This window comes from Xenopus tropicalis, chromosome 7 (assembly GCF_000004195.4).
Source record: "Xenopus tropicalis strain Nigerian chromosome 7, UCB_Xtro_10.0, whole genome shotgun sequence".
NCBI classification, from domain to species: Eukaryota; Metazoa; Chordata; class Amphibia; order Anura; family Pipidae; genus Xenopus; species Xenopus tropicalis.
Genome location: NC_030683.2, coordinates 44481659 through 44507506, shown reverse-complemented (window position 1 = coordinate 44507506; position 25848 = coordinate 44481659). Strand labels below are relative to the sequence as shown.

At 39.1% G+C, this 25848-nt stretch overlaps 1 protein-coding gene across 2 annotated transcripts in view; it reads right to left on the bottom strand.

Annotated features, from left to right (window-relative positions):
- zswim8 (zinc finger SWIM-type containing 8) overlaps nt 1–25848 on the bottom strand; it is a 60580-nt gene that overhangs the window by 9735 nt on the left and 24997 nt on the right. For both annotated transcript variants that reach the window (XM_012966846.3, XM_002935767.3), the window contains exons 5-20: nt 25086–25193; nt 24868–24949; nt 22594–22714; nt 21451–21652; nt 21001–21176; nt 17699–18737; nt 16835–16966; nt 14391–14570; nt 12883–13066; nt 10263–10361; nt 8047–8171; nt 7690–7924; nt 7447–7599; nt 4566–4788; nt 4194–4483; nt 1809–2032 (exon numbers count right to left, since the gene is read on the bottom strand). In XM_012966846.3, the coding sequence (XP_012822300.1) occupies nt 1809–2032; nt 4194–4483; nt 4566–4788; nt 7447–7599; nt 7690–7924; nt 8047–8171; nt 10263–10361; nt 12883–13066; nt 14391–14570; nt 16835–16966; nt 17699–18737; nt 21001–21176; nt 21451–21652; nt 22594–22714; nt 24868–24949; nt 25086–25193 (3573 nt within the window). The remainder of the gene's footprint in view (nt 1–1808; nt 2033–4193; nt 4484–4565; nt 4789–7446; nt 7600–7689; nt 7925–8046; nt 8172–10262; nt 10362–12882; nt 13067–14390; nt 14571–16834; nt 16967–17698; nt 18738–21000; nt 21177–21450; nt 21653–22593; nt 22715–24867; nt 24950–25085; nt 25194–25848) is intronic.

Genomic DNA, 25848 nt, shown 5'->3' with positions numbered 1-25848 from the left:
CTTAGTTGGGATCAAGTACAGGTACTGTTTTATTATTACAGAGAAAAAGGAAATCATTTTTAAAAATTAGAATTGATTAAAATGGAGTCTACAGAAAATAGCCATACTGTAATTTGGAACTTTTTGGAAAATGGTTTTCCAGGTAATGGATCCCATCCCTGTACTGTGTGGTTTGTTTATCATTTAGAACTAAACCTGAGGGTATTTGTAGGAAGGCCTAAATCTAACATACTTATAGGGGCTGATTTACTAAGACACGATTTTGAATCCGAATTGGAAAAATTCCGATTGGAAACGAACATTTTGCGACTTTTTCGTTTTTTTTGCGATTTTTTCGGCGTCTTTACGATTTTTGCGTAAAAACGCGAGTTTTTCGGCGTATTTACGATTTTTGCGTAAAAACGCGAGTTTTTCGGCGTCTTTACGAAAGTTGCGCAAAGTTGCGATTTTTTCGTAGCGTTAACACTTGCGCGCAAAGTCGCGCCTTTTTCGTAGCGTTAAAACTTAAAAGGCGCGACGTTTCGCGCAAGTTTTAACGCTACGAAAAAATCGCGACTTTGCGCAACTTTCGCAATGACGCCGAAAAACTCGCGTTTTTACGCAAAAATCGTAAAGACGCCGAAAAACTCGCGTTTTTACGCAAAAATCGTAAAGACGCCGAAAAACTCGCGTTTTTACGCAAAAATCGTAAAGACGCCGGAAAAATCGCAAAATTACCGATCATTACGAAAAAAACGCAATCGGACGCATTCGGCCCGTTCGTGGGTTAGTAAATGTGCCCCATAGTGTTGCAAAATAAAGCAATAGAAACCTAGGGGCTGATTTACTAATCCACTAATCCACGAATGAGAAAAATTCGAACATTTTGCGATTTTTTGTAAATTGTTGCGACTTTTTCGTAACCATTACGACTTGCGCGAATTGTGTTGACTTTTTCATAGCCATTATGACTTTCGTGAATTGACACGACTTTTTCATAGCCATTATGACTTTCGTGAATTGTCGCGACTTTTTCATAGCCATTATGACTTTCGTGAATTGTCGCGACTTTTTCATAGCCATTATGACTTTCGTGAATTGTCGCGACTTTTTCATAGCCATTATGACTTTCGTGAATTGTCGCGACTTTTTCATAGCCATTATGACTTTCGTGAATTGTCGCGACTTTTTCATAGCCATTATGACTTTCGTGAATTGTCGCGACTTTTTCATAGCCATTATGACTTTCGTGAATTGTCGCGACTTTTTCATAGCCATTATGACTTTCGTGAATTGTCGCGACTTTTTCATAGCCATTACGACTTTCGCGAATTGTCGCGACTTTTTTGTATTGAGCGCTCGAAAAATTTGCGACAATTCGCGAAAAAGTCGCAAAATACCGATCATTACGAAAAAAAACGCATTCGGACTCTTTTCAGACGTTCGTGGATTAGTAAATGTGCCCCCTAGTGTTTAGCATCCTTTTTACAGGAATTTTTTTTGGCAGTTTTGGGAAAAAATTAGCCAATGGCAAAATGCGGAATTTCGCAGTGAATGCATGCCTAGTGAAAACATTTGCTTATCACTAGCCATGAGCAAACTAAGGAAGGTTTTTCTGTTTTTCTCATCCCTGCTCTTTACCATTACTGGTTCTTGCCATTCTAGCCATGCAATGTAAAGTTATATAAAGGCAAAGTCTCTTTCATAGACTTCATTCAGTAAATCATGCCAAATAAACCTAGAAACGTTCAAATAGAATAAGGAAAAGATTTGGATGCCACTGAATTTGTGTGTAACGTACAGTCACTTCCTTCTGCACTGTGCCATACCTGCTCCTTGCACTGGACCAGAGCTCTCTGGATCTCATTTGGGTTCAAGGCATGTGCATGGGGAAGGCAGCTGAGAGCAAGTTCCGCTGCTGCACGAACCATATTCGAATCCCTGGCTCTGGAAGCCCTGTCAGCAAGAGACGCCACCTCAGGCGGGGTGAGATGTCCATCCCAGCACTCCACAAGAATGTTCAAAGCTGCACTGCCAATCTCCATTGCTTGTCCTGGAACACAGAAACAATGGATTAGATTGTCTGCTGTTGGGTTGTGTTGGATCTGTGCATTAAGCTACCATTATAACCCAGGAGAATTCTTATCCTCACTATGGCAGAAGTTCCCAGCAGCTCATGGGTGGAAGGACAATGCACTGAATGGGGGGGGAGGCAGAAGAATACAATCAGTAAAAATCTTGGTGGATGCCTAATTGCAATTATGGATATTGCTCGAACACTACAGCACAGTGAATACAATATTTATGTATCTAAAGCCTCGCTAAGGTGCTAAAATGAGCATCAAATATTGTTGCACCCAAAAAGTCTGAAAAAACAAGGGGTTATTTCATATTTATTACCCTTCAACAGCCAACAAATTTCGAAGGGAAAGAGATACTGGGTGCTCAGAACGTCCCTTATCTTGATATTTTATTGATGCTTCTATCAAGTTTATGGTTCCGGATACATTTTCTAAAGGCAGTTTTTATGTGGCCACTACAGAAGACAACTTTATACGACTTAAAGGCATTATCTTATTTTTGACCACAAGAAACAGCAGTGACTCTGGTAAGTTGCCCGTCCCTTCATAAAGGGAGAGACTGCACAATGGTCCTTAATACAGAGAGTGCTTTTAATTTTTTTAAAAATAGAATTAAAGGGGATGTAAACCTATATAAACATTTCTATATTGACCCTGTACATTCTAATATTTCAATTATTTTAAAGGTACATCTAAATGTTATTGCGACTGAATGCAGTAGTAGTAGTCATTTGCTATCACTGCGGGTTCAGACTGCACACAACTTTGAATTAATGTGCAGCACTCACATCCCCTCCACCTAAGATTCCAGCTCCCCACAATGCCTTGCAAGTTCTGTAATTAAAAACTTATAACAGAAGAGGCGCAAAGAAACTGGGTCTTGGCTGGGGGAGACCTGACTGGAATAACGTTAATTTAATGATACAAAATAGTATATGTGGGTTCATGCCACCTTTAAAAACGACATTTTAGTATGATGTTAAAGGGGCGGTTAAACTTTAAGTTAACTTTTAGTATGTTATAGAATGGCCAATTCTAACCAACCTTTCAATAGGTTTTCATTGTTATAGTTTTTGAATTATTTGCCTTCTTCTTCTAACTCTTTACAGTTTGCAAATGAAGGTTACTCATCGCAACAGCCAAAAATCTATTGCTCTGTGAGGCTACAATTGTATTGTAATTGATACTTTTTATTGTTTATCTTTCTATTCAGGTCCTCTCCTATTCATATATCATTCAAACCACTCCCTGGTTGCTAAGGTAATTTGGACCATAACAACCAGATAGCTGCTTCAAAACACTACAATAAAAAATAAAGACAAATTGCAAATTATTTCAGTATAGCCCTCACTACAGCTGGGATCCCCAACCTTTTATACCCGTGAGCCACATTCAAATGGAAAAAGTGTTGCGGAGCAACACAAGCATGGAAAAGGTTCCTGGGGGTGCAAATAAGAGCTATGATTGGCTATTTAATAGCCCCTATGTGGACTGGCAGCCTACAGAAGGTTCTTTGTCGCTTTACACTGGGTTTTATGCAACCAAAACTTGCCTCCAAGTCAAAAATAACCTCCTGCTTTGAGGCCACTGGGAGCAACATCCAAGGGGTCGGCGAGCAACATGTTGTGCTGGGGCCATTGATTGGGGATCACTGCGCTACACCATACTAAAAGTTAACTCAAAAGGTAACCAACCCCTCTAACTATGGTATTATATCAACTTTCCAATATTAATTTATTAAAAATTTTCAGTGCTTTAAAAGTTATATGTAAATGTAATTGTTAGTGAAAGCAGCATTTGCTGAACTCCTGGTTGTTACTTTTTAAACAATGTTGCAAAGGTCAGTCTCCTCCAGCAAGGCAGGGCTGTCAGTCTGCAATCTGTTACATTGTTTTAAAAGTCTGAGCCACCAGGGCAGAGAATAGAAAAGGGCAGACAAACACTGCTAATATTGCTTTAATAGCAATAATATATACAAATAATGTAAAAACCATTACAAATTTGCAATGAATGTTTATTGCAAAGTTGCTTAGAATTTTATTTTATTTTATTAGGCAAAAAATTATATTCTGGGTTGACCTGTGCGATTTTTAAAAGAAAAGCTGCCACACCCAGTCAACTGATGCTTTTCACCTGTTATCCAGGAGACATGGGAGGAGTAAGTCCTAGACAGCCAGTTTGGAGATACAAAATTGTGCAGCCCCAAGGCATAGAGGCCTATTTCAAAGGCACAGAGGTGTAGGTTGCGGTGGGGCCCTTGATGTCCACCGCTGGATGATGGATGGGTGAAAATGGAGGTGCTGCTATTTCCTCCAGCTTTAATGAGGACAGTTTTAGCCAGCTCAAAGTAGAAGTGTGCAGCGGCTTCAGATGGCTGGTTAGGAACATGGGGTGCATGGCTTTCCAGGCGACGGCCCTTGTATCTGTTCGAAGAATAATAACGTTACTGAAGCCTCAACTAAAACCAGGATCATAAGAAATAAAATCTGCTTGGATTTGCCTTACCGGCCAACTTCAACAGTCTTGGCTCGAGCTCCCCCGCTGGCTCTCCTGCTGCCACTGGAAGAAGATGATCCCAAAGAGTCGCTAGAGGAGCTGCTGATGCTGTCACTATCTTGCCCTCTTCCCCAAGGTGTAGCTCCCCAACCACCACGCAATGGACGGCGGCTGAGGGTTGGGGAACTGTCTGATGTGGTTTCTGGGGCACTGCTATCAATACTAGCCATGCCTATTATATATCAACACAAGGAAAATATGTCATTACTTTAGATAAATACATTTTACATAAATATTATACATGTACAGGTATAGCACTCGTTATCCAGAATGCTCGGGACCAAGGGTATTCCGGATAAGGGGTCTCTCCATAATTTGGATCTTCATACCTTAAGTCTACTAACAAATCAATAAAACATTAATTAAACCCAATAGGATTATTTTGCATCCAGTAAGGATTAATTATATCTTAGTTGGGATCAAATACAAATCACGGTTTTATTTTTACAGAAAAAAAGGGAATTAATTTAAAAAATCTAAATTATTTGATTAAAATGGAGTCTATGGGAGACAGGCTTTCTGTAATTCAGAGCTTTCTGGATATCGGGTTTCCGGATAAGGGATCCCACACCTGTACTACATGCGTAGATCTCATTTCTATAACCTCTCAGTAAAAACAAACCACTAGAGGGCAGTAAATGTCTATTAATACCTTGCATTCATTGGCAGAATAACAGAATTAATAAGCTTTTTGCATTTACAGTGCAGCTAATTATCCTAAAAATGTCTGAAAAAAGTGCTTATTTCTTGCCTAACTAACGGAAGCTTGGTGCCTGCAGCAGTTACAAATGATGAAACAGGTGTTACTAAGCTGACAGATGATGATGGTAGAAGCATTCAGGATGGGCCAGTACTTTGCTCATTAAATTAATTAAGGAATAAAAGTTGCAGGACTGGTGATTTATTTATTTCCACTTAGAGATTATTCCATCCCCTCCACAGAAGAGCTTACAATCTAAGGTCCCTATCACATTCACACACACTATGCTCAATTTAGTCAGGAACTATTTAACCTGCCTGTATGGTTTTGAAATGTGGGAGGAAACTGGAGTACACAAAGGAAACCCACACAGACACGGGAGAATATACAAACTCCTTGCTGCAAGGCAGATGTGCTACTCAGTCACCAAATTGGGATGGTCTAAACCAGCGTCTCAGTCTGATCAACTGCTTAGGGAAAGGGACATTATTACCACTCAATACAGGGTCTCATTTATCGAATCCCTGTATGCAAGTGCTAGAACACTAAGGGGCACAAAATGATGTCCAATAGCAGCGCTGTTGGTCCAACCCAGTGCTGTATTTAAAACCTGCCATAGGAAGCAGCAAGAATAGGGCCCCAATGCATCTTGCACCTTTAGGTGTGCCCTAATTTGCAAATTCAAAACGCAATCACAGCTCATTCACAAGCTAAGGCATGTCCAAGAATATTTTATATCATATATTTATATATATATATCATTTTATATACCTACAGCACCAGCCTAAAGTTAATCTCAATAGCAGCAGCAATGATCCAGGCCAGTGTGCTCTGAGCAGCTGTTGAGAAACTAAGCTTACGGTTCGTAGCAAATTATTATGCAGAAAATGAGGTCTGTCTGTAATACAGGGTGATTCTACAGGGCTGATAATTAAATTATGATGCTATATGCACTGGTTTCAGAGCTGCCATGTAGTAATAATCTGTATTACTTACAAATCAGCCTTGTATAATAACATTTATATTCTATATATACAGTATATTGTGACGTCAGCCCCTAAGCTCAGTAACTGACAGCAGCGCAGAGCATGTGCAGTGAATCAGCAGAAAAGAAGATGGGGAGCTACTGGGGCATTTTTGGAGGCACAGAGCTTCCCTGCTAAACCGAATGTACAATTTCTGCCCCACTTCTTTAGTTAGGCTTTAGTTCTCCTTTAAGAGGCCACAGTAACCTCAACTGTGCGTATAACAATGAAAAAACAGTTTTTCTATTAGTTTGTGGCATCATAAATTAGCAGTGCATAAAAGTAATATTTCAATGAGGCGGATTTGTGAATTACAGTGTGCCTAGAAAGGTTAGGTATGTCTGTTTTTTTTTTGTTTTTTTTTTTTAAATAAAAATAAAAAAGTAAACATATATTTCTTCTTGGAAGTTCAGATTGTGTTTATGCACCTTTTTTAAATAAATCCAACTAAATAAACTCATGTTAGAAAGGAGGGGGGTATATTTTTCCATTAAAGCTTCATCTCAATGAAACAAAAAGATTTTAAAACATAATATAAAACAATATAAAATTCTGTACTGTTTCTGAAATAATCAAGTTACTCTTCACCCTCCCCTATATCTTTTAGGGGGCCTGCCTTTGCCAATAAGATATATTAGAGCTTACTCACATAATCGACTCCAGCACAAACAAAATGTAACAAGAAAACTGACCTTGGCCACACATCCTGCTATCAGACAGACAAGATTTCTGTCGGAGTTGGTTATTTTGAAAGCGTAAACTCGAATACATCTTCTAGGAAAAGAAAGCACCCCCCAAATCTGACCCTGACTCCAGCATGAGAGAATGAAGACAGACAGATTACTGAGAGGGGAAGGGTGAAAAGTAAATTGATTATTTCAGAATCAGTACAGAACTGATTATTTTGAGAACATTTCTTATTTAAAATGAGATGAAGCTTATATTAGATTTTCTTTTTAGCAATAGATCCCCTTTAATGCTTATTTGCTATTCTGATATTTTGGGAGTGTTAGTAGGTTGACTTTTAACAGAGCAAACAGAAGTCTTAAATATATTAAGTGTGAAACCCTATAAAAAAGATTTTCTCCTAGTAAGGAACAGTTACCTGTATGCTTTTTCTTCTGACGCACTGGTGAACCCCAGCATCTCCCATTGTAACCTCCACGGTTCCCCAAAGCCAGGCGGCTTGGGACTTTCCCTTCCTGCTTATACACATGTGCTTCCCCCGATGGCTCCCCAGTTGATCTCTGGGAACTATCTGTAAATGGCACAAATACAGCATATCAGAATGCTCCAACTGCTTAAACAGAGTATTAAATGAAGTCAGGTGTTTAAGTATCAGAGTTACCCTGGGTGCTCTTCTCTGGAAAATTTTCTCCCAGGCCTCCATGGACTGCACTGGTTACTCCTTGCTGCTGATGACCTGGTGCGGTACCTGATATAAGGATGGATGCACTAGACTGAGAAGCATGTTTGGATGGGGATTTCTGATTGGCTGCTGCAGGTTTACTGGAAGAGTAGAAGGAGCTTAGGGTCTGTGGTTTATGAGTCTGACTTTCTCGGTCTAACAGCTTGTCCAAAATCTAGAATAAAGAGCAGAAACCAAATCTATAGCAAATGTTTTTCTTCCTTGCCCAACACATCAGGCAGCTTTTTGCAATGACGTATGCACCCATGATAATGCTGATCGAGACAATTATGATACCTTTTTTAATTTTGATTGATCGTCCTTATAGGTAATCATCAAGGCAAGTGCCAAATCTCCCTTCTCTCTTCTGGTGCCTTCACAAAGCAAAGGATGTTCCGCTTCACTGACTGTCGTTTTCATTCCTAGGTACATAAGCAAAAAAGTGAATAAGAACACTAAAGCTGTAGTTGAATTCCACTGATATTACGTGACAACCCTTTTATTTCATATACTGGGCTGAATACTGACAGCCAGAGTCTGGTGAGCACAAGATAAATATCAAAGGGAATCAGCTTGGAGGGAAAGCTGTACTCATACTTAAAGGAACAGTAACACCAAAAAATGAAAGAGCTTTCAAGTAATAAAAATATAATGTACTGTTGCCCTGCACTGGTAAAACTGGTGTGTTTGCTACAGTAACACTACTATAATTTATATAATAAGCTGCTGTGTAGCCACGGGGGCAGCCATTAAAGCTGGAAAAAAGGAGAAAAGGCACAGGTTACATAGCAGATAACAGATAAGTTCTGTAGAATACAATAGTGTTTTATCTGTTATCTGCTAAGTGCCTGTGCCTTTTCTCCTTTGAATGGCTGCCCCCGTGGCTACACAGCAGCTTATTTATATAAATTATAAAAGACTTTCTGAAGTAAACACACAACTTTTACCAGTGCAGGGCAGCAGCACATTATATTTTAGTTACTTTTATACACTTTCATTTTTTGGTGTTACTGTTCCTTTAAGCTGATTTTCAGCAAAACATGTATGTGACAATTATTTTTTGTTTAGTTCTTAGTATTAAGACTTCCATGGAAAAGCAGAACTGCTCCACAAAGCTAATTTAAAGGCATGTTCTCTGGTCTAGGAGCAGACCTAGATATTTTTTGGGGGGCTGAATTATGTATTCTTCTGTGTGTTTTTTTTTTTTTATTTTAAAGCAGTGAAACACAATACGTGCTTAAGTGGCATTGGTTTGTGATGGAAATCTTGTAACATAATATAAAATACCATAATGACTATATAAGCATATAATTCCATGCTGCAGAAGATCTGTGTTCAGACAGGTGAAATATAGTTGGCATGATAGTCTTGTAACTGAACCACTGAATCATTATATAACTGCCTCATTTTCATAAGAACCCACAGTTAAGGGATCATTACTCAGGTTGTGAAACTGAGAGACAATAGCTGTGGCACTGTTATCGAACAACACTAACATTAGGAGTGGTGGCAGTTAGAGAGGGTGTTTTTACCATCAGAGGGCTGTGGCAGTCAAAAGACCCCATTAACATTACCTGGCCATTCATTCCCAAATTTGGTCAGTCAGTTTGGCCAATTTTGACCATGACCAGGTTGGGGGTCCATTTGACAAATCATTGTGATCTTTCATTTTCATTATATCTAGTCATGAACAATTGAGTGCTTGCAGCAGATGTGGAAATTAAGAGGAGCCACAGCTCCCCACATTGTCAGTGATATCGTATCCATCCGTTATGTTTCATCAGAAGAGAAATTGGAGGATGAAATTACAGGGAAATACTGCAAAAAACCTGTTTCAGTCTGTAGAATTATAATTATTTGCTTAAAATGGACTCTATGGGAGATGGCCTTCCTGTAATTCAAAGCTTTCTGGATAACCGGATTCCAGATAATGGATCTCATACCTGTACTAGATGCTTAAACCTAGTATTTAACCCCAGGAAAAACACAGACTTCTTTGTGCCTGGTAACCCTGCACTTGATAAGCTTTCAAAGGTGCAACCGACACAAGGGAGCAGAAAATGGACCACTAATTTGTGCAACTTTCACCCCAAATATAAATGAATGGTACTTAGAACAGCAATTTTATTGATATGTATAAAATCCACTGCAGAAAAACCTTAATATTATAATAATGTAGCCTACTATGGGATACATAATGCACATACACAGAGAGAGACACTTTTTTATTCATACTATCCGCCAATTATTCTACAGATGTTTACACTTCCCATAAGGTGATTGGATGTAACAAGACAAATGGCGTATGAATATGGAACTAACCAGACAAATGGCTGAAGGAATATGGTACTAAAAGGCTAGAGCAGATCACGAGACAGCTGTGCAGTAATAGACCTGCAAGGTGCTTTACTTGCAAGAAGGTTTAATGAATAAAAAATATATGTGGTTCCTATATCAAGTAGTCACCCACTGCAGGCATATAATTATCATCCTCTCTGTTACTTATTGCCTACCTAATGCAGCTACAGCTGCCTCAAAGCCAAGCTCTTCATCTCCAGGCATCTCATTGTTGCGGTTACGGCTCGGAGGACGGGAACCAGTTGGAGAAACCACTGTAAGAGAGCAAATGAAAGAAATATTCCATGAACACTGATTTAAAGAATATCACAAATTTCTGCTGACAGTCTCGGCAAAGAGGTTATCCAAGATTACAGTTATCACAAACTTTAGGATCCCATTACCCTGCAAATTTTAGCTACAGATTTCCGATGGCTGAGATCCCTGTCTCTCTGATGGCACCCCTGGCAAACTTTATCGTAGGGATTCTTAAGTCATAAAGACATTAGTGACAAACTACAGAATTTGTCCATGGTCAGGTGATGTGGCCATATAGCCGGCTGACCAGACTGCCTAGTTTGAAACATTCTATTAATTGTTTGGCATGCATGAGTCATAATCATACAAATCATTAGAAACCAAATTGGTGTGGCCAGCTTAAGGACCAGATCAACAAACTCAAGACTCATTAAAAGTATGTAATCCTGTATTTGCTAGGTTCAAGCACTGTTGTTTACACTACAGAAGCCATGAGAGGACCCACTAATGAAGCTCTGTGGACAGCAGAAATTGTGTGTAACATGTGCAGCATTAGAGAGGTGTGTGTGTGAGAGAGTGTGGAAATAATATGTTAGGTGCATGCTTCCATCATATTATGTGTGCCCCCCATAAGCAATTAGAGGACATTCTAACCCACTTAATTCATTCAGAGGTTAAAATTTACATATGTAGGCAACAATGAATCATTTATGGTTTCACTCTGGCCTAAAACTAAATATGGCCCCTTTATCGGAGCTGCCTAAAGATCCTCTTAGGTTCCTGTTCATGTTTCAAATGGGCATATGCTAATGGTCCCTGTTAGAAGAACAGCAGAAGGGGGATAGCCAATCACAGCCCTGAAGTAACACAAGACAGGCTTCAGTTCCCTATCAGGACTAGCTAATGATTGGTTCCTATACTACACAGAAGTGTGCTGAGTGCCGCTGATTTCCCTGCACATCCTGGGAAAGGAGGCAGCAGGAAGTGGATCAGATGGGTTGGACTAGTAGAGTGTGGGGGAATTTCTCAAAAAAAAATCAGCCTGAAATCTTTTTTTTAAGCACATTCCTTCTATATGAGTATAATTCACTGGCCCAGTCTTGTTTTTTAGAGAAATATGTTTCCTTTAAAGTAGTCCATGAATATTAGATGTGGGAAATTATGAGAAAATAAGTATCACTCCATAAGCTTCTGTATAAAATGAAATGATATAAAGGGGAAAGTGCACCTGACTGACCCCTAACACAGTACAAATACCAGCAATACACTGTACAAGTTGTGTTGAGTCTTTAGGTGGCCACACATGCCCACAATAGGTCTGACAGTTTTCCAATTTTCACCATGCTGCCCAATTGTCTGGGCATTCTATCAGATTTTTTTTATGACTGCTCTCCCCAGGGGCTGATCAAAAGGGAACTATTACTGGGATACAATGTGCCCCAAACAGGACTTTAGGTAACCCCAGAACAGCTGCTACAGAAAGAACTGTAAATACCTGTATTGCCCTTGGAGTGCTGATATACAGACTTTTTTTTAATGTGAAAGCATAATTGTTACTGCATCATTAATGACAGTTTGGAAGTTATTTACTAAGGCACTGCAACTGCTCTTTACCAGGAAGTTGAAAATAAAACTGCCCAGTAAATCCTGCATGTTTATTCACCGTGTAGAAACATTTAATACATCACACCAAATGGGATGCCCTGTATCAAGACTTAAAGGCACAGTACACCTTACAGGACAAAGAAAGCCATTTATATACCATATGGCCCCTCCACAGCCCCCCCTCCAAAACCCCATCACCCACATACGAAACTCTCCAATACTGACTCTGTATGTGCACACCTGTTAATAAAACCAGAGTAGTGCAGAGGGGTTGGCAGCTGCCATATCAGGCCACTTGATGTTCTGCCCATAGCTCTCTGGCAGATAGGAGCATGCACAGTTAAAGCTGGTCTGGTCCTGACCTTAAAAGCACATAATCCTGGCAACTCTTAGACCTGAAATGTCATCCTATCCTATTGCTAGTGCTTAATCACTCCACAATTTAAAAAGGAATATAAAGTTTTACAGTCTGTTTTTAGCTGCGGGGGTCAGAGATTGTGACAATCAGATAGCACATCATGTTACAGACACGAATGAAGCAGAATAGGAAGGCAAATGTAAGGAAAACATGTATGGGCTGCTTATAATAGTTTCATACAAAAACATTATTTAAAGATAAATTCCTCTTTAATTACATGGAGCCTCACAACCCCAGTGTCCATTGTGTTTATGCTCTGTGTCTGGGGCAGTTACAATACCATAATGATTTCAGATTTCACACTTATTAAGCAGTACCCAAAGGCAAAACTATTCCTTTAACCTCCAGGGAATCATGATATTTTCTGGCATTGCCAATATGGCTGAGATAGCTGCACCTCCAATAACCTGCTTCTCCTTATCTTAAGCACAGTGACTGGCTTTTATTGTGATTTTAGGAGGAGCACATACAGACACACATAGACATCGCGCTTAGCTAAAACACACAATCCTCACCTGGGGTGCACAACACATCAAAAATGAAACTGGCAAGCATAAGAGGAAGAACAGGTCTGTAATCACACAAAGTGCCATCTCTTAAATCCTTTGCTCGACCACGGATTGTGTTCATTTCATTGCTGTCCAATGGGATCTTTTTTAGAAGAGACACAATTTCTGACTCTTGGTATGCCAATTTTACCTACAAATGGGAAAAAATAACACAAAACTTCCATTAGAATGACTCCTAAATATGACACATAAGCAAACTGGCTATCTTGCACACACTTACTCGCATGGTGAAAGAGCCAATGTACCTGGTACGATTGGGAAAAGCAGTCTATAAAATGTTCTTGGTGTGGGGCATGACAACTTTGCAACAGTCCTTTGTCCCTCCCCTGCAGTGTATTTTTCTGGAATTCTTTTTTAGGCTTAAGGAAGGTGACTTGGAGAAGTGAGGATTAATTCTAATTTACAAGTACTAGATTTATTATCTTGAAACCCATTATCCAGAAATCTCTGAATTACAGACTGTAGTGCCATGGGTGTAGCATGAGGCATGTGAATACCTTCTGATTTTGAAGGTTTTTTAATTAGGTGTATAAATTCCCCTTGGGTGAGAAGAGCACTCATAAGGCACTTTCTCTGTCAGCAGGAAAATGCTTGAAGCCAACTATGCATCTTGCCACTGACTTGAATGGTAACCCCTGTCACAGTGGATCAAAGCAGATTTCTTCTATACAATGCACATTATATCATTTTTGGGCCAAAATCCATCTGTAAAAGTGACTACAGACAGTTACCATTCTGGTTAAAGAATAATTTTTTAAACCCCTAAAATTACTCTGTACAGCCCCCAGAGTAACATATCTTGGAACATTCCCCTGCATCCAGATTTATTCAGTTTCTCTATTACAGCTAGTTCAAATACAGCTCTTTACTGAGCTCTTGCCTAGCATGAAAGTCTGTCCCTTTTGCTTTCTGAGCCCTCCTTCTCTCTTAGACTATGATGACCTCAAAGAGGTTCCTACTGCACATGCTTGATTGATTTTAATTAAAGCAGAGGCAGTGAGCATGCCCAGTAGGCACCTCTTTGAGGTCTTCATAGTCAGATTGAATGTTATGTTATTCTGTGGGCTGTGCATAATTTTAGAGGATTTTAAAATAAAAGGCTTACTTATCCTTTAATGACAGGCAGCACTGGCAGTTTCAGGCTTTGCTCTGCTTGTTGAAAAAATACCTACTGTGCCAACAGCCTAAATAGGTCATTCTCTCTCTATATATGCAAAGGTGTAGAGGAAATATGTACTTTTTCACTAGCATTCTATGAGTAAAAGACTTTAAGGGCCTTATTTTTTCTATGACATCTTGCAGCACACAAAACTGTTGGAAAGAGGTAGTTCAACATTAAAAAGGCCTGTCCAATCAGAAGCCCCAACAGAGTTTGTAGGAAGGCCGTATGCTTTAAAATTCAGTATATGTCTTTATTTGTAGATCATAAGTTCAGTAAAAGAGTGACTTAATACCTCTAATGCTTTGGTTGAAGCTGGAGGCCTCTGAAGTTCCAAGGCAAACATGCCAATGCAAAACGCAAGATTGTGGTACTCCTGACGCTCACTCAGTACTGTTAACAGGAAAGCTGCTTTGGACAAAGTGTTGGTAGCTATCCAGGTCTGTTTGCTGGTTGAGACCTTGTTCTTTTTGCCCTGGTTAGAAAAAGAGCAGGTTGACTTCATAAACATTTCTTGGGTATGTTTGTGTATATATATATATATATATTATATATATATATATGCACAGGCTATCTTTTTACAACAGGTATATTTATCATGCTGTGTAAAAAGTGGAGTAAAACATCACCGGTGATGTTGCTCATAGCAGCCAATCAGATGCTTTGCTTTGGTTTTCTAACTGTTGAAATCTTATTGCTGATCACCGGAAATGCTTCACTCCACTTTTTTACACAGCATGATAAATATACCCCTTAAGTCTGGAGAGCAGTGGGACAGAATCTATCATGGAACAAAGTGGCAGTTGGCGGTGGAAGAATGGTTCCAGCAAGTTAGAGGCTAACTAGCACAGTTCCCTTTTAATAATACATGCAGAGTCAGGGAAAGCATATAAGTCAAGTCAAACCCATTCAAGTATATGATATTCTGCACAGCCAAGTACCAGCACTTTGCTGCCACCTTCTTGCATATGAAACAAAAATATGTACGTTCAATAGAAAGTAATTTGCTATTTTTAATTAATGTGTATAAATTTAATTATGTGTATAAATTACAATTTATCTCATGTCCTATCAGGAGGCAGGACACAAGAACATCTGAAGTCCTCCCCTCTATGTAACCCTTAAAGGAAAAGTAACGCTAAAAATTTTTAACTAAAAAATCTATTCTACCCTCCCCCAATAATTGCCCTATCCTGAAAACTATTTGTTATTTATAATGCTTTAGAAGAAAATACCTGTAAAAAACTTGGCTTACGGTCATTTCACAAAGCATATGGCCATGCAGGAGAAAGTATCGGGTGAAGTTTAACTATGCGGTGATCGATTGATCGAGTCTAGCCTGACTCCTTCCTAGAAGGAAGGCTAGACTCGATCAGTCGATCGCCGCATAGTGAACGCTTCCCCTGAAACTTTCCCTGTGTCGCCATATCGCCTTTGTTGAAATGACCGGAAGCCAAGTTTTTTACAGGTATTTTCTTCTACAGCATTATAAATAACAAATAGTTTTCAGGATAGGGCAATTATTGGGGGAGGGTCGAATAGATTTTTTAGTTAAAAATTTTTAGCGTTACTTTTCCTTTAACTGCCACTAGATACTTCAGTTTTATTTGCGTCCTCGTAAGTCAGAAGACTGGACAGGCCCCTGATGCATTCGCCTCTGCAAGGACAGCCTTCGGGTGTAAAGTTTTACAATCTGTAGTTTTTTAAGTTTGACAATGGCGTTGTTCTTGCTATCTGTTTTCTCCCAACTGGTTTAGGTGACTGCTTTGGTAGTTCCCCATGGTTCCTGTGTCCCCCAGGACGTGAGAGAAAAGGGGATTTATTACTCACCATTAAAGCCTTTTCTCTTCTGGCCTATGGGGGACACAAGACTTCCCTCCCGAAAACACGGGAGGTTTTTCGTCTTCCATTTCAGTCCATTTATTGCCCATATCAGATACCATTAGATGATAAGGTTTGAGTTTCTTGGTTCTTTCATAACATAACTGAAGTATCTAGTAGATAAGGGAGTTATATAAAGAGGACTTCAGATCTTCTTGTGTCCTGCCACTTGATGGGAGGGGATTTAACCCCATGTGTCCCCCATAGGATTGAAGAGAAAAAGCTTTAAAGGAAAACTATGTAGGTCTCTATAAAAGATATTGCATAAACAAGCTCATGTGTAAAACCCTGCTTCATCTAAATAAATCATTTTATTTATGGGTAATCCTAAATAAAAAATTGCCATTTTAAGATTTAAGGGCCGCCTCCTGGGATCATACGATTCACAGTGCACACTAGCTAGGCACAGATATATGCTAGGCCACATCAGCCAATTCATGGACAGAGTTCTGCCTTTTGCTTTTACACTTCTGCCGGTTACAATTAAAGCTGAATTATTTCTGGTCATGTGATCTCTGAGGGAGCACACAAGTCCATCACTAAATGGTGGATCAAAGGGAAGGGATGTAAAAGGGCAATATTTACTGAAATAAATATTCCAGTTTTTATTATCATAATATATACTATCAGTGTTTATTCTAGGGGTATAGTTTTCCTTTAACAGTGAGTACTAGCTCCCCATTTTTTTTATTATGAAACATTTGTGGGTTTGTTTTCATTCTTTGGTTGGATATTTCCTTTAACATGGGGCCATGGGGAAATTCTTAACTACAGACAGAGGGTGTGTGTGTGATTTTGTATGCCTGTGTGTGAAGGAACCACAAATGTTGTTTTCTATCATTAGCCATTGCTGGTCACCTTGGTAGGGGGTTGCTCTACTTTCAGATCTGGGGGATTAGCAAGTAAGTCCTGGGCCAGCTCTACTGTAAGTCGACAAGCTTCATTGCTATATCCATGAGCATACAATGCCTCTGCACAGGCAAAGAGAACCTAGGAGAAAGACAAAATTGTTGTTTTAATTAGTATTCATTTTTAGTTTTGCATGAATGAAAAAAAATATATATACATATACACACAAAAATGCAGTTGCAGTCCATCTATTTTTTGGTTTCCAGGGTCACTGATGACAACCAAACTGAATTTTCAGTTGCAGGAAGGCAGCAGCAATTTTGTTTTGTTTCCCTAGACTCTTGCTATGGTTCAGAGTGAAGCCTTTCTTTTGCCCTAGCTGACTCTGGCCTTCAGGCTGGCTGACAACTAACCTTCTTTCCACCTTCCAAAAGCCCTTCTATTGTAATATAATCCCTTTATAAAAGGAATCATGGCATGGTGCCCAAAGGAGCATGGACAGTCTGAAATTGCCACACCTGGTATTAAATATGGCAGAACATAATAGTAATGTACTAGTGATATGGGTCCCAGCCTGCAAGAGACACAATGCAGAATTATAATAGCACTGAAATTTCCCTAGACTCAACACAACGGTGGAAAAAGCCTGGTGGTCATAAAGATGGTGCTATTTATGCTCTGAGAGGAACAACTGATCAGCAAGCAGGGTTTTAGATAATGCATAATTTACTGTTTGTTTCAGGATAAATAACACAGAATATAGTTATAAATAAGGTGCACTTATCTGGATGAAACACTGTTCTGCTTCAGTATTACACTGTTTGCAATGTTGTATACAGTTTCTAAAAGAGAACCACAACCAGGCTCAAATACCTCCATTCTATTCTCTTGCTCCAGAGGTTTTATTCCAGCAAATATGTCTTGTTCTTCATCTAATCCTTCATCTCCTTTCTCATCTTCATTCTTAGCTGCCTCTTGATGACTCAGATAGTATGCCTGGTAGTCATCTTCTTCCTCTCCCTTCTCTTTCAGTTCCCCTTCTTCAGTTTCTTTGCTTTCTCCTCCGCCCCCACCCACAGCTCCATTCTCACCAATCTGTTCAGGTTTCATGCTTTTTTCCTCATCTGCAGATATCAGATCTTCTTCTCCACTAGCAGCGGCAGATTCCCCAACTGGATCAGCATCAGCCTTTGAAATTGCTCCGCTTTCGCCAACCGCTGGTTCAAGCCCTTCAGAATAATAGACTCCACCTTCATCCTCAAAGTTGTCCTGGTATCTCCTGCTAAGGGGAGATTCTATAAAGCTAAAAGTGTTACAAGCTTCAGCCCCAAGTGCCAAACTGCTGTCATCCAGACTCATTTCAGCCATATCAGGTTCCAGTGAGCTGTCTTCGCTACTCATTCGACGTTTGCCACTATGCTTGCTGGCAAGACACTTACTTGCAGCAATTTTTCCTTTATTTACAGTGGATTTATACACAGTCTTCTCTCCTCCTTCTGCAGAAAGTCTTCGCAAGACCCTCTGTGGAACTTCTGAGGTCACCTTTCTTTTACCGACAAGCTCCTTGGGGCGCACAGACATCTCCTGAGCGCATGAGCGTGATCTGTCCCCAAAGAGGTGACAACTTTCATGCCCCTGCCCTCGTCCACCTTCACATACTGCATCAGTGCACTGAAGCCGGCAGCTTCTCTGCTGAAATGCCTTGACCCAGCAGAAGGAGTTCTTCTTGTCTGTGCTGCAGTAGGTAATGCCAGGGATAGGATAGGCTTCTTCCCAGTTGAAGTAACATGCTTCCACTGCTGGTTTGAAGCCCTGGAAGAGTTTGTCTAGAGACTTCTTGTGCTGCCCTCTCTTAACATTTTCAATAACTTTCAGCTGCCATTGACGAAGTTGAGCACAAAGGTCCCTGCGTCTAAATGAAACAAAAAGAAAAAGGATCTAAATAAAAGAGCACAGTAACAATCAAACGGAATGCAGCTTGCATTTGTGTCTGGAGGAAAGAATAGACTTTGAATTTGAGAGTTTTTGTCACTATATAACAGAATTATTCAGTTTAACTTCTTTGTATAAACGTGTTCCTAAAAAATATTATGTAGAATATTTCAAGGCCAGTGGTGTCAGACACCCTTTTAAAAAGTAGCCTTATTGTATGGAATGATAAAAGGCATAAATATTTTATTACCACAATTTCTGTGCCTCCATTATTTCATAGAAAAGCTTCTTAACCTCTATTTAAGTTAGCAGTTTTTGTTTTAGCACTGGATATAAGCGGTAAGGCCTGAAGCACATTGGGCGTTCTCCAGAGGAAAACAAATGCCTTTGTCTGTCACCACTACTTATGTTTTTTAAAGAGACGCACCATGTGTAACGAACAATCGGCAATGACAGGCAGATCTTCTCACAAATTATTAAGCAAGTGTTATTGAGATCCACCTGTCATCCCTCAGTCATGCTTCACACACAGTGGCGACAGGAGGACAGGAGCATTATTACCAAAAATATACTCTGGTGGATGTCAGTGGTAAACAAAAAGCCCCTAAGCCATAGGGCTAAAGGTGGCCATACATGTTGCAATTCGCTCATTTGGCAAGCAGATCTTCTCCCTATATACCCACCTAAGGAAGGCAATATCGGGCTAATTCAATCGTTTGTCCCTAGGACCTATGTCTATACACTGCTCTATAACTTTATGCCACTGTTGAAAAAAACAAATGGGTGTAAAATAAAACAATCCTTAGAAAGGTGATCTTCACTGGGAAGCTTACAAGCTAAAATGTATAGCACTAGTGGCTAGCGTTTTTCTTTTTTTATCAAATACATTAGGGCTTGAGAAAGGTCAGCAGAACAGGGGCAAAATTAGTTACTGTTCAAGTTTTTTCTAGAATGGGATGAAAATAAGTGGGACAATGGGCAGCAGAACTCAATTGTGAATGCAAGTACTTACTGTACAGCGCTGCGGAATATGTTGGCACTTAATAAATAAATGTTAATAATAATAATAATAAAGTGCAAAATCGAACACACTTAAAATCCTATTCACAAATTTACTTGCCCCTAAAACATGCTCTTTGCAACTTGTGCCAATGCAACACTTCAGCCTGCTTTGATGAACTGTGTGCAAAGGTGCAAAACACAGGCCATACAGACACATACCTTGACAGGACAGTACTAACTATTACACAGAACTTAAAGGAACAGTAACACCAAAAAATGAAAGTGTATAAAAGTAACTAAAATATAATGTGCTGCTGCCCTGCACTGGTAAAAGTTGTGTGTTTACTTCAGAAAGTCTACTATAATTTATATAAATAAGCTGCTATGTAGCCATAGAGGCAGCCATTCAAAGGAGAAAAGGCACAGGCACATGGCAGATAACAGATAAAACACTATTGTATTCTACAGAACTTATCTGTTATCTGCTATGTAACCTGTGCCTTTTCTCCTTTTTTCCAGCTTGAATGGCTGCCCCCGTGGCTACACAGCAGCTTATTATATATATTATAGCAGTGTTACTGTAGCAAACACACCAGTTTTACCAGTGCAGGGCAACAGTGCATTATATATTTATTAGTTTAAAGCTCTTTCATTTTTTAGTGTTACTGTTCCTTTAACTGCACCTAGTGAATTGCCCAATTTGTTGTTTTTTTGTTTGCAGACAACAAGGAAAAACACCACAACTAGCACACAGATGCTAATCTGTACCTGCATTGGTAAATTGAGTACACGTGGTGCATGCTCTTTTATAAAAGACCGTTATTAGGTTGGAATACTGGAGAAAACTGTTGCACTGTTTGGAAAAAACACAGTGATCTATATATATTTCTGCACCTAGTGCTATGAACTTGCCTTAGTAAATGAGTTTAGTATGCAATGGGAAAAGGTTAATTTTAGTCATATATAAGGTTATGAAGCAATTAATGCCAAGTAAAGAGTAAAAGTTTTAGCAATTAAATTCAGTTTAGCTAAACACTAATGTATGGTCAAAACTAAAACCTTCAAAAAGGGCAGGATTCCAGATTTAAATTCTGGTTTCGGTGCAATCCTACTGACAAGTCAAGAAAAACGGGTTGAAAAGCATGGCAGTTAAAAATCAAATTTTAATGTTTACCATTACTTTGCCTTAACACCATTTGTGCTATACACCTTCTGATGTACTTAAACACCTCAATATTTACCTCTGAGGGCTAATTGTAGGATCTAAGACTGCAAGTCTCCAGAGCACTACCATCTCATCACACATACTAGCACATGCATGTGCAGCAACTTCTGATTGCCCATTACTGCGACCTGTGTGCCCACTGGCACTGCTGTGGGATGCAGATGTGCGCACATTGTACCACCAGCCTGTAATCTGTCAATACAAATAAAATTCATCAGTACATATAGCGTATAACTTTGCAACAGACACATAAATATAGCATTTAACATTGGTTACAAAGTTACCAGTGCACGTTTTGCTTTCATTATTTCAACAGTATAACTGTATTGTATTGTTGCTAACTAGTTGCTATGGCATACTGGAGTAGGCAAAACTTTTGTTAGGCAACATAATGCCTGCTAATTCCAAGGAGCCAAATCAGGGTCTAAACCACAGGATAAGTGTGTAGAGGCCTTTTCGACATTACCTGCTCGTAAGTCAAACATTGGTCAGTTAGGATTTCTAGTAAAGGGGCAGCATTGGTGTCTCGTCTCTTGAACATCTCTCTGACTATGGACAGCAGATTCCAGATGCCCTCAGGTTCCCTTCCTCGCAAAGGACGCAAGAGACATGCCCATTCTGCTGCTGCTGGTGGCTCCGTGGAAGAGAGGTACATGGAGTTCACATCACTAGTGCAAAGACAGAAATCAAAATCAGTTTTTCTGTAGCATTTTCTAGAACTATAAGGCTCAAGTGGACCTTTAGCTTACATACAAAGCCGTAGCTGCTGCAAATTCACCAAAAAGTCTATTTAAATAGCTAAAAATACTGTACTTCAAGCTGTTATTGTTACTTTTTTTTATGGGCAATATGGAAGGACATGTATGTTTGCAACACCTGCATATCTAACTGTAGTTTTGGAATAGACAGTTTAAGGGCCGTGACAGACCCGCCGCACGACAAATCTCCCTTGTCATGGGCGACTAATCTCCCCGAAATGCCATCTCACCGGCTAGAATGTAAATCACCGGTGGGATGGCATACGCAGTGCGGTGATTTGCTGAAATTGGCGAAGTTGCCTGGAGAGGAAACTTCTGCGATTTCGGCGCCGCGTATGCCATCCGGGAGCGACTAATCTCCCCGTCTGTCATGGCCCTTAAAGGCTGCTTGCTATTTTTTAACTTAATGCTAACCACCGGTCTGTTTGCTGTGAATTAGCTAAACAATAGTCAGACACTGCATATCATATAAGTGTTTGCATGGATAAAAGCAGTTATCAGAATAGAAAATGTGCTAGCAGTGGCTGTAATAAAAGAACTCTTAATGTTATATAAGAAAAATTACATGAACAATCAGCGCTTATAGGACTGAGAGCTCTCAGGGAGTAGCTACAAGGGTGGGGAATAAAGAAAGATCCAGCTGTGGTATAGCTACAACACCCCTTATCCTGGCCAGCTGACAGCAATTACTGACTCTTGGGCTCAGTTTTTTGCCTCTCCTATTCCCCTGAAAATTGAGATAAGTTGCATAACTCTTTCAAAATCTGAATTAAAATTCTGCAAAAATGGTAGTTTAAATACCACTATGTGTGTCACACAGTAAGTAATTTAATTAATTTATTATAATGTACCTGAAGACAACTGGAGAAGGACCACAAAACTTATGGAGTGTTTTCTTTATATTGTCACTTAATGTAGACTCATCCAAATACCATGTACTCTGGTCAGAGGCCGAAGGTCCTGCTGTTGGATCTACAAGCACAAAACCACAGTAGGTTAAGCAATCTTGGCTAATAATGACAAATGGGCAGCAAAGTACTAGTAATATATATGTGTTTAAAAAGAAAGAGCAACTGAGTCATAAACAACATATAACATTATTAAATATAAAATGTATCCCATGATAATCAAGGTTATGCAGGTGGTTATGTTGCTTCTAAAGTGTGCAGAATTAAGGCGACACACAATATCTGGGGACAACTGGTTAAGAAAACTGAAATGTTTGAGAGAATATATCCTAATATAGGCCAATCAGCAAGAGTTTATAAAAGAAATCCAGTACAGTGTAGAGGACATCACAACCCCATAAGAAAAAGAAAAATAAATTAGTTTCCCGGGTCCAAAAATAAATAAATAAATAAATAAAATCACGGATCAGAAAAGGGAAGTGAGAATACAGGTTTAAGACCATGGAAGGGAAGTAATTATGCTCTCAAGCACTTCAATTGAAAGTAGTAAATAGTCATAATATGCAGATAGTTAATCAGCCTAAACATAAACAAAAAGAAGCCCATATCAGTTTTATGTAAAGGGTTATCCTTTTGCCCTACCGTACCTCAGATACATTTATTTTGTCATAGATTATTATTTCAATAAAAAGTATATATAAAGGTCTAGGCAAGAAATACAAGTAATTAAGAACCTAGGAAGTCTTTCTGAGAAACTTCCACATCTAAAGACTAATGGGAAAAGCTTAATAAAAAAAAAAAAAGAAACCTCACTTTGCTCCCTCATATTATATAAGCTGCCATAAGGCTTTAAACATAAGAGGGCCGATTCACTAAAGTGCATTAAAACGTGCGTTATTTATAGCATGCGGTAAAATTTTTATCGCGTCTTAACGCACGATTCACTAAAAGCATACTTAAGTTAATTTACGCGTGATACTGCTTGCGTTATTTTAGTCGCGTGCGGTATTTGACGGAACGAACGCTAATCAACGCACCGCATATAAATAGTTGCCGTGTGCGAAAAAACGCACGCCATGTTATCCATACATGCCATTACTTTCGGAAAATTACTGTACTAAAAATGACCATTTCCCTGCAAACTGGAGGCTGCGTCACTCTAGGGCCAACACATACTTGAATAAATCACACTGCAAAGTCCATATTTTATTGCCAAAAGCTCATTAACTGTACTTTTCTATAATTACCGCCTGCCTCAAGTAGGTGTTAATTTTCGCATAGACTAATGCGATATTTAGCGCGTCTAAGTGTTTGTGAATCATGCGTTTGTGTTATTTCGGCGCGCAAATTAACGCATGCGTTAAAATTAACTCATGCGGTAGCGCGAAATTAAACGCATGTGATGTGCGACTTAACGCATGCGGTAATACTATAGTGAATCGCGTGTTAATTTCCGCGTCTATTTTAACGCAAAAATAGCGTGAGATAAAACTTATCAACCTTTAGTGAATCAGCCCTAAGGTATGAAAAGAATTCAGTAACCTGAGAGACTGTATTTATGAAGATTAATTAACTACACAAGAGAAGAAAGAACTGAACTTGAAAAATGTGACAACATTAAAAATCAATATGCAAGGGTTATAATAGGTTATTTAATCTAATGACTTGTATGCAATGGAGGTAAAAAGAAGACCACATGTTAAAAGATATACAAAAGTATATCCTGACCCTACAAGGGATGTTTAAAATATCTATAAAGTTTAACTATCTATAGTAGGTTTATTTCTATCTATCTGTAAGTTTATTCATTAAGGCAGGGATCCCCAACCTTTTTTACTCACGAGCCACACTCAGATGTAAAAAGTGTTGGTGAGCCACACAAGCTTAAAAAAAGTTCCTTGAGTGTGCAAAATAAGGACTGTTATTGGCTATTTAGTAGCCCCATGTGGCCTGCTAGCCTGTAGGAGTGCTTCCAAAACTTGTCTCCAAGCCAGAGATTTAAAAATGGGCACAAAAACTCACCATGAGTGCTTACTTAACAAACATGCACCTTATCGTTACACAGATATCAAATACAAACAATAAAAAAAAAATTCCACTACAATAAATCAAATAACATTTGAATACATAACAAGACACTAAACCATTGTTTATTATTAATTAATCATAAATTAATAGCATGTGGAGTATTGTTTTAGAATTTGCTTGTATATATACCTGGAGCTCCACACACTGTATTAATTGCTGTTGACTGTGAAGATAACAGCTCATCTAGAAGACGCTGAGCAGTGGGAAGAATCTACAGTAAATAAGAAAACAGATGATTATAAAACAGTTACCTGCACCAACACATAGCACAGTTGCACAGTATATTAACAGTATTTACACATCCACTAAACACTCCAAAACCAGTGTTTGTAAAGGCCACTATTCACCTGCTGAGGCAGCTCACTGATGAGATACTGAGCAAACTTCTGTAACTGGTCTCTCTGTAGCCGAGATAAGGATTCTGAGACTGGAGCACGCAGACAGACTGCCGATGCCTAAGGACAATACAGCAAGAGAAGATAAATGTAGCCTGCAGTTAGTATTAATAGATAATGTAGGCTAACCTGGTTGAAGAGGAATAGAGAGATGATGCTTCAAACATCAATGCAACAATAGTGAACTAAAAATGGTTATCTTTAGTTGCCCAGAGCTATTTATTTATTTGTCACCACCACCTTTTCAACATCAAGAAAGTTGTGCTCTGCATTACTAGTTCCCCTCCCACAAAGTGCTTACAGCGCTCACAAGCATAAAAAGTAAGGGGGAGAATAATACATAATGGTAACAAATCATCTGACAATAGCGATGACGTTTTGACCTCATTTGTAAGATTTTGCCTTATCTTCAGTTTATATATAATCTTTGTTATGAGCTATATATCGCTGGGCCAAAGGTAGCCAATACATTTTGCAGTCTAGGGTTATAGCACAAAGGGTGATTTGACGACCATGACTAGGCCATGTAACCTGTACATGCTTCCTGGTGATAAACATTTGCTATAATAGCTAATAATAAGGAATCCATAACAATACTTGCTGCAAACATTTTGTACAGCTCGAGCTAGATGGTAGGGGATTAAAGCAAAGGGAGCGTGAACAGATATACTTTGTTTGACCAAACACAAGAATTTCTGATAAGATGATAAGTTTG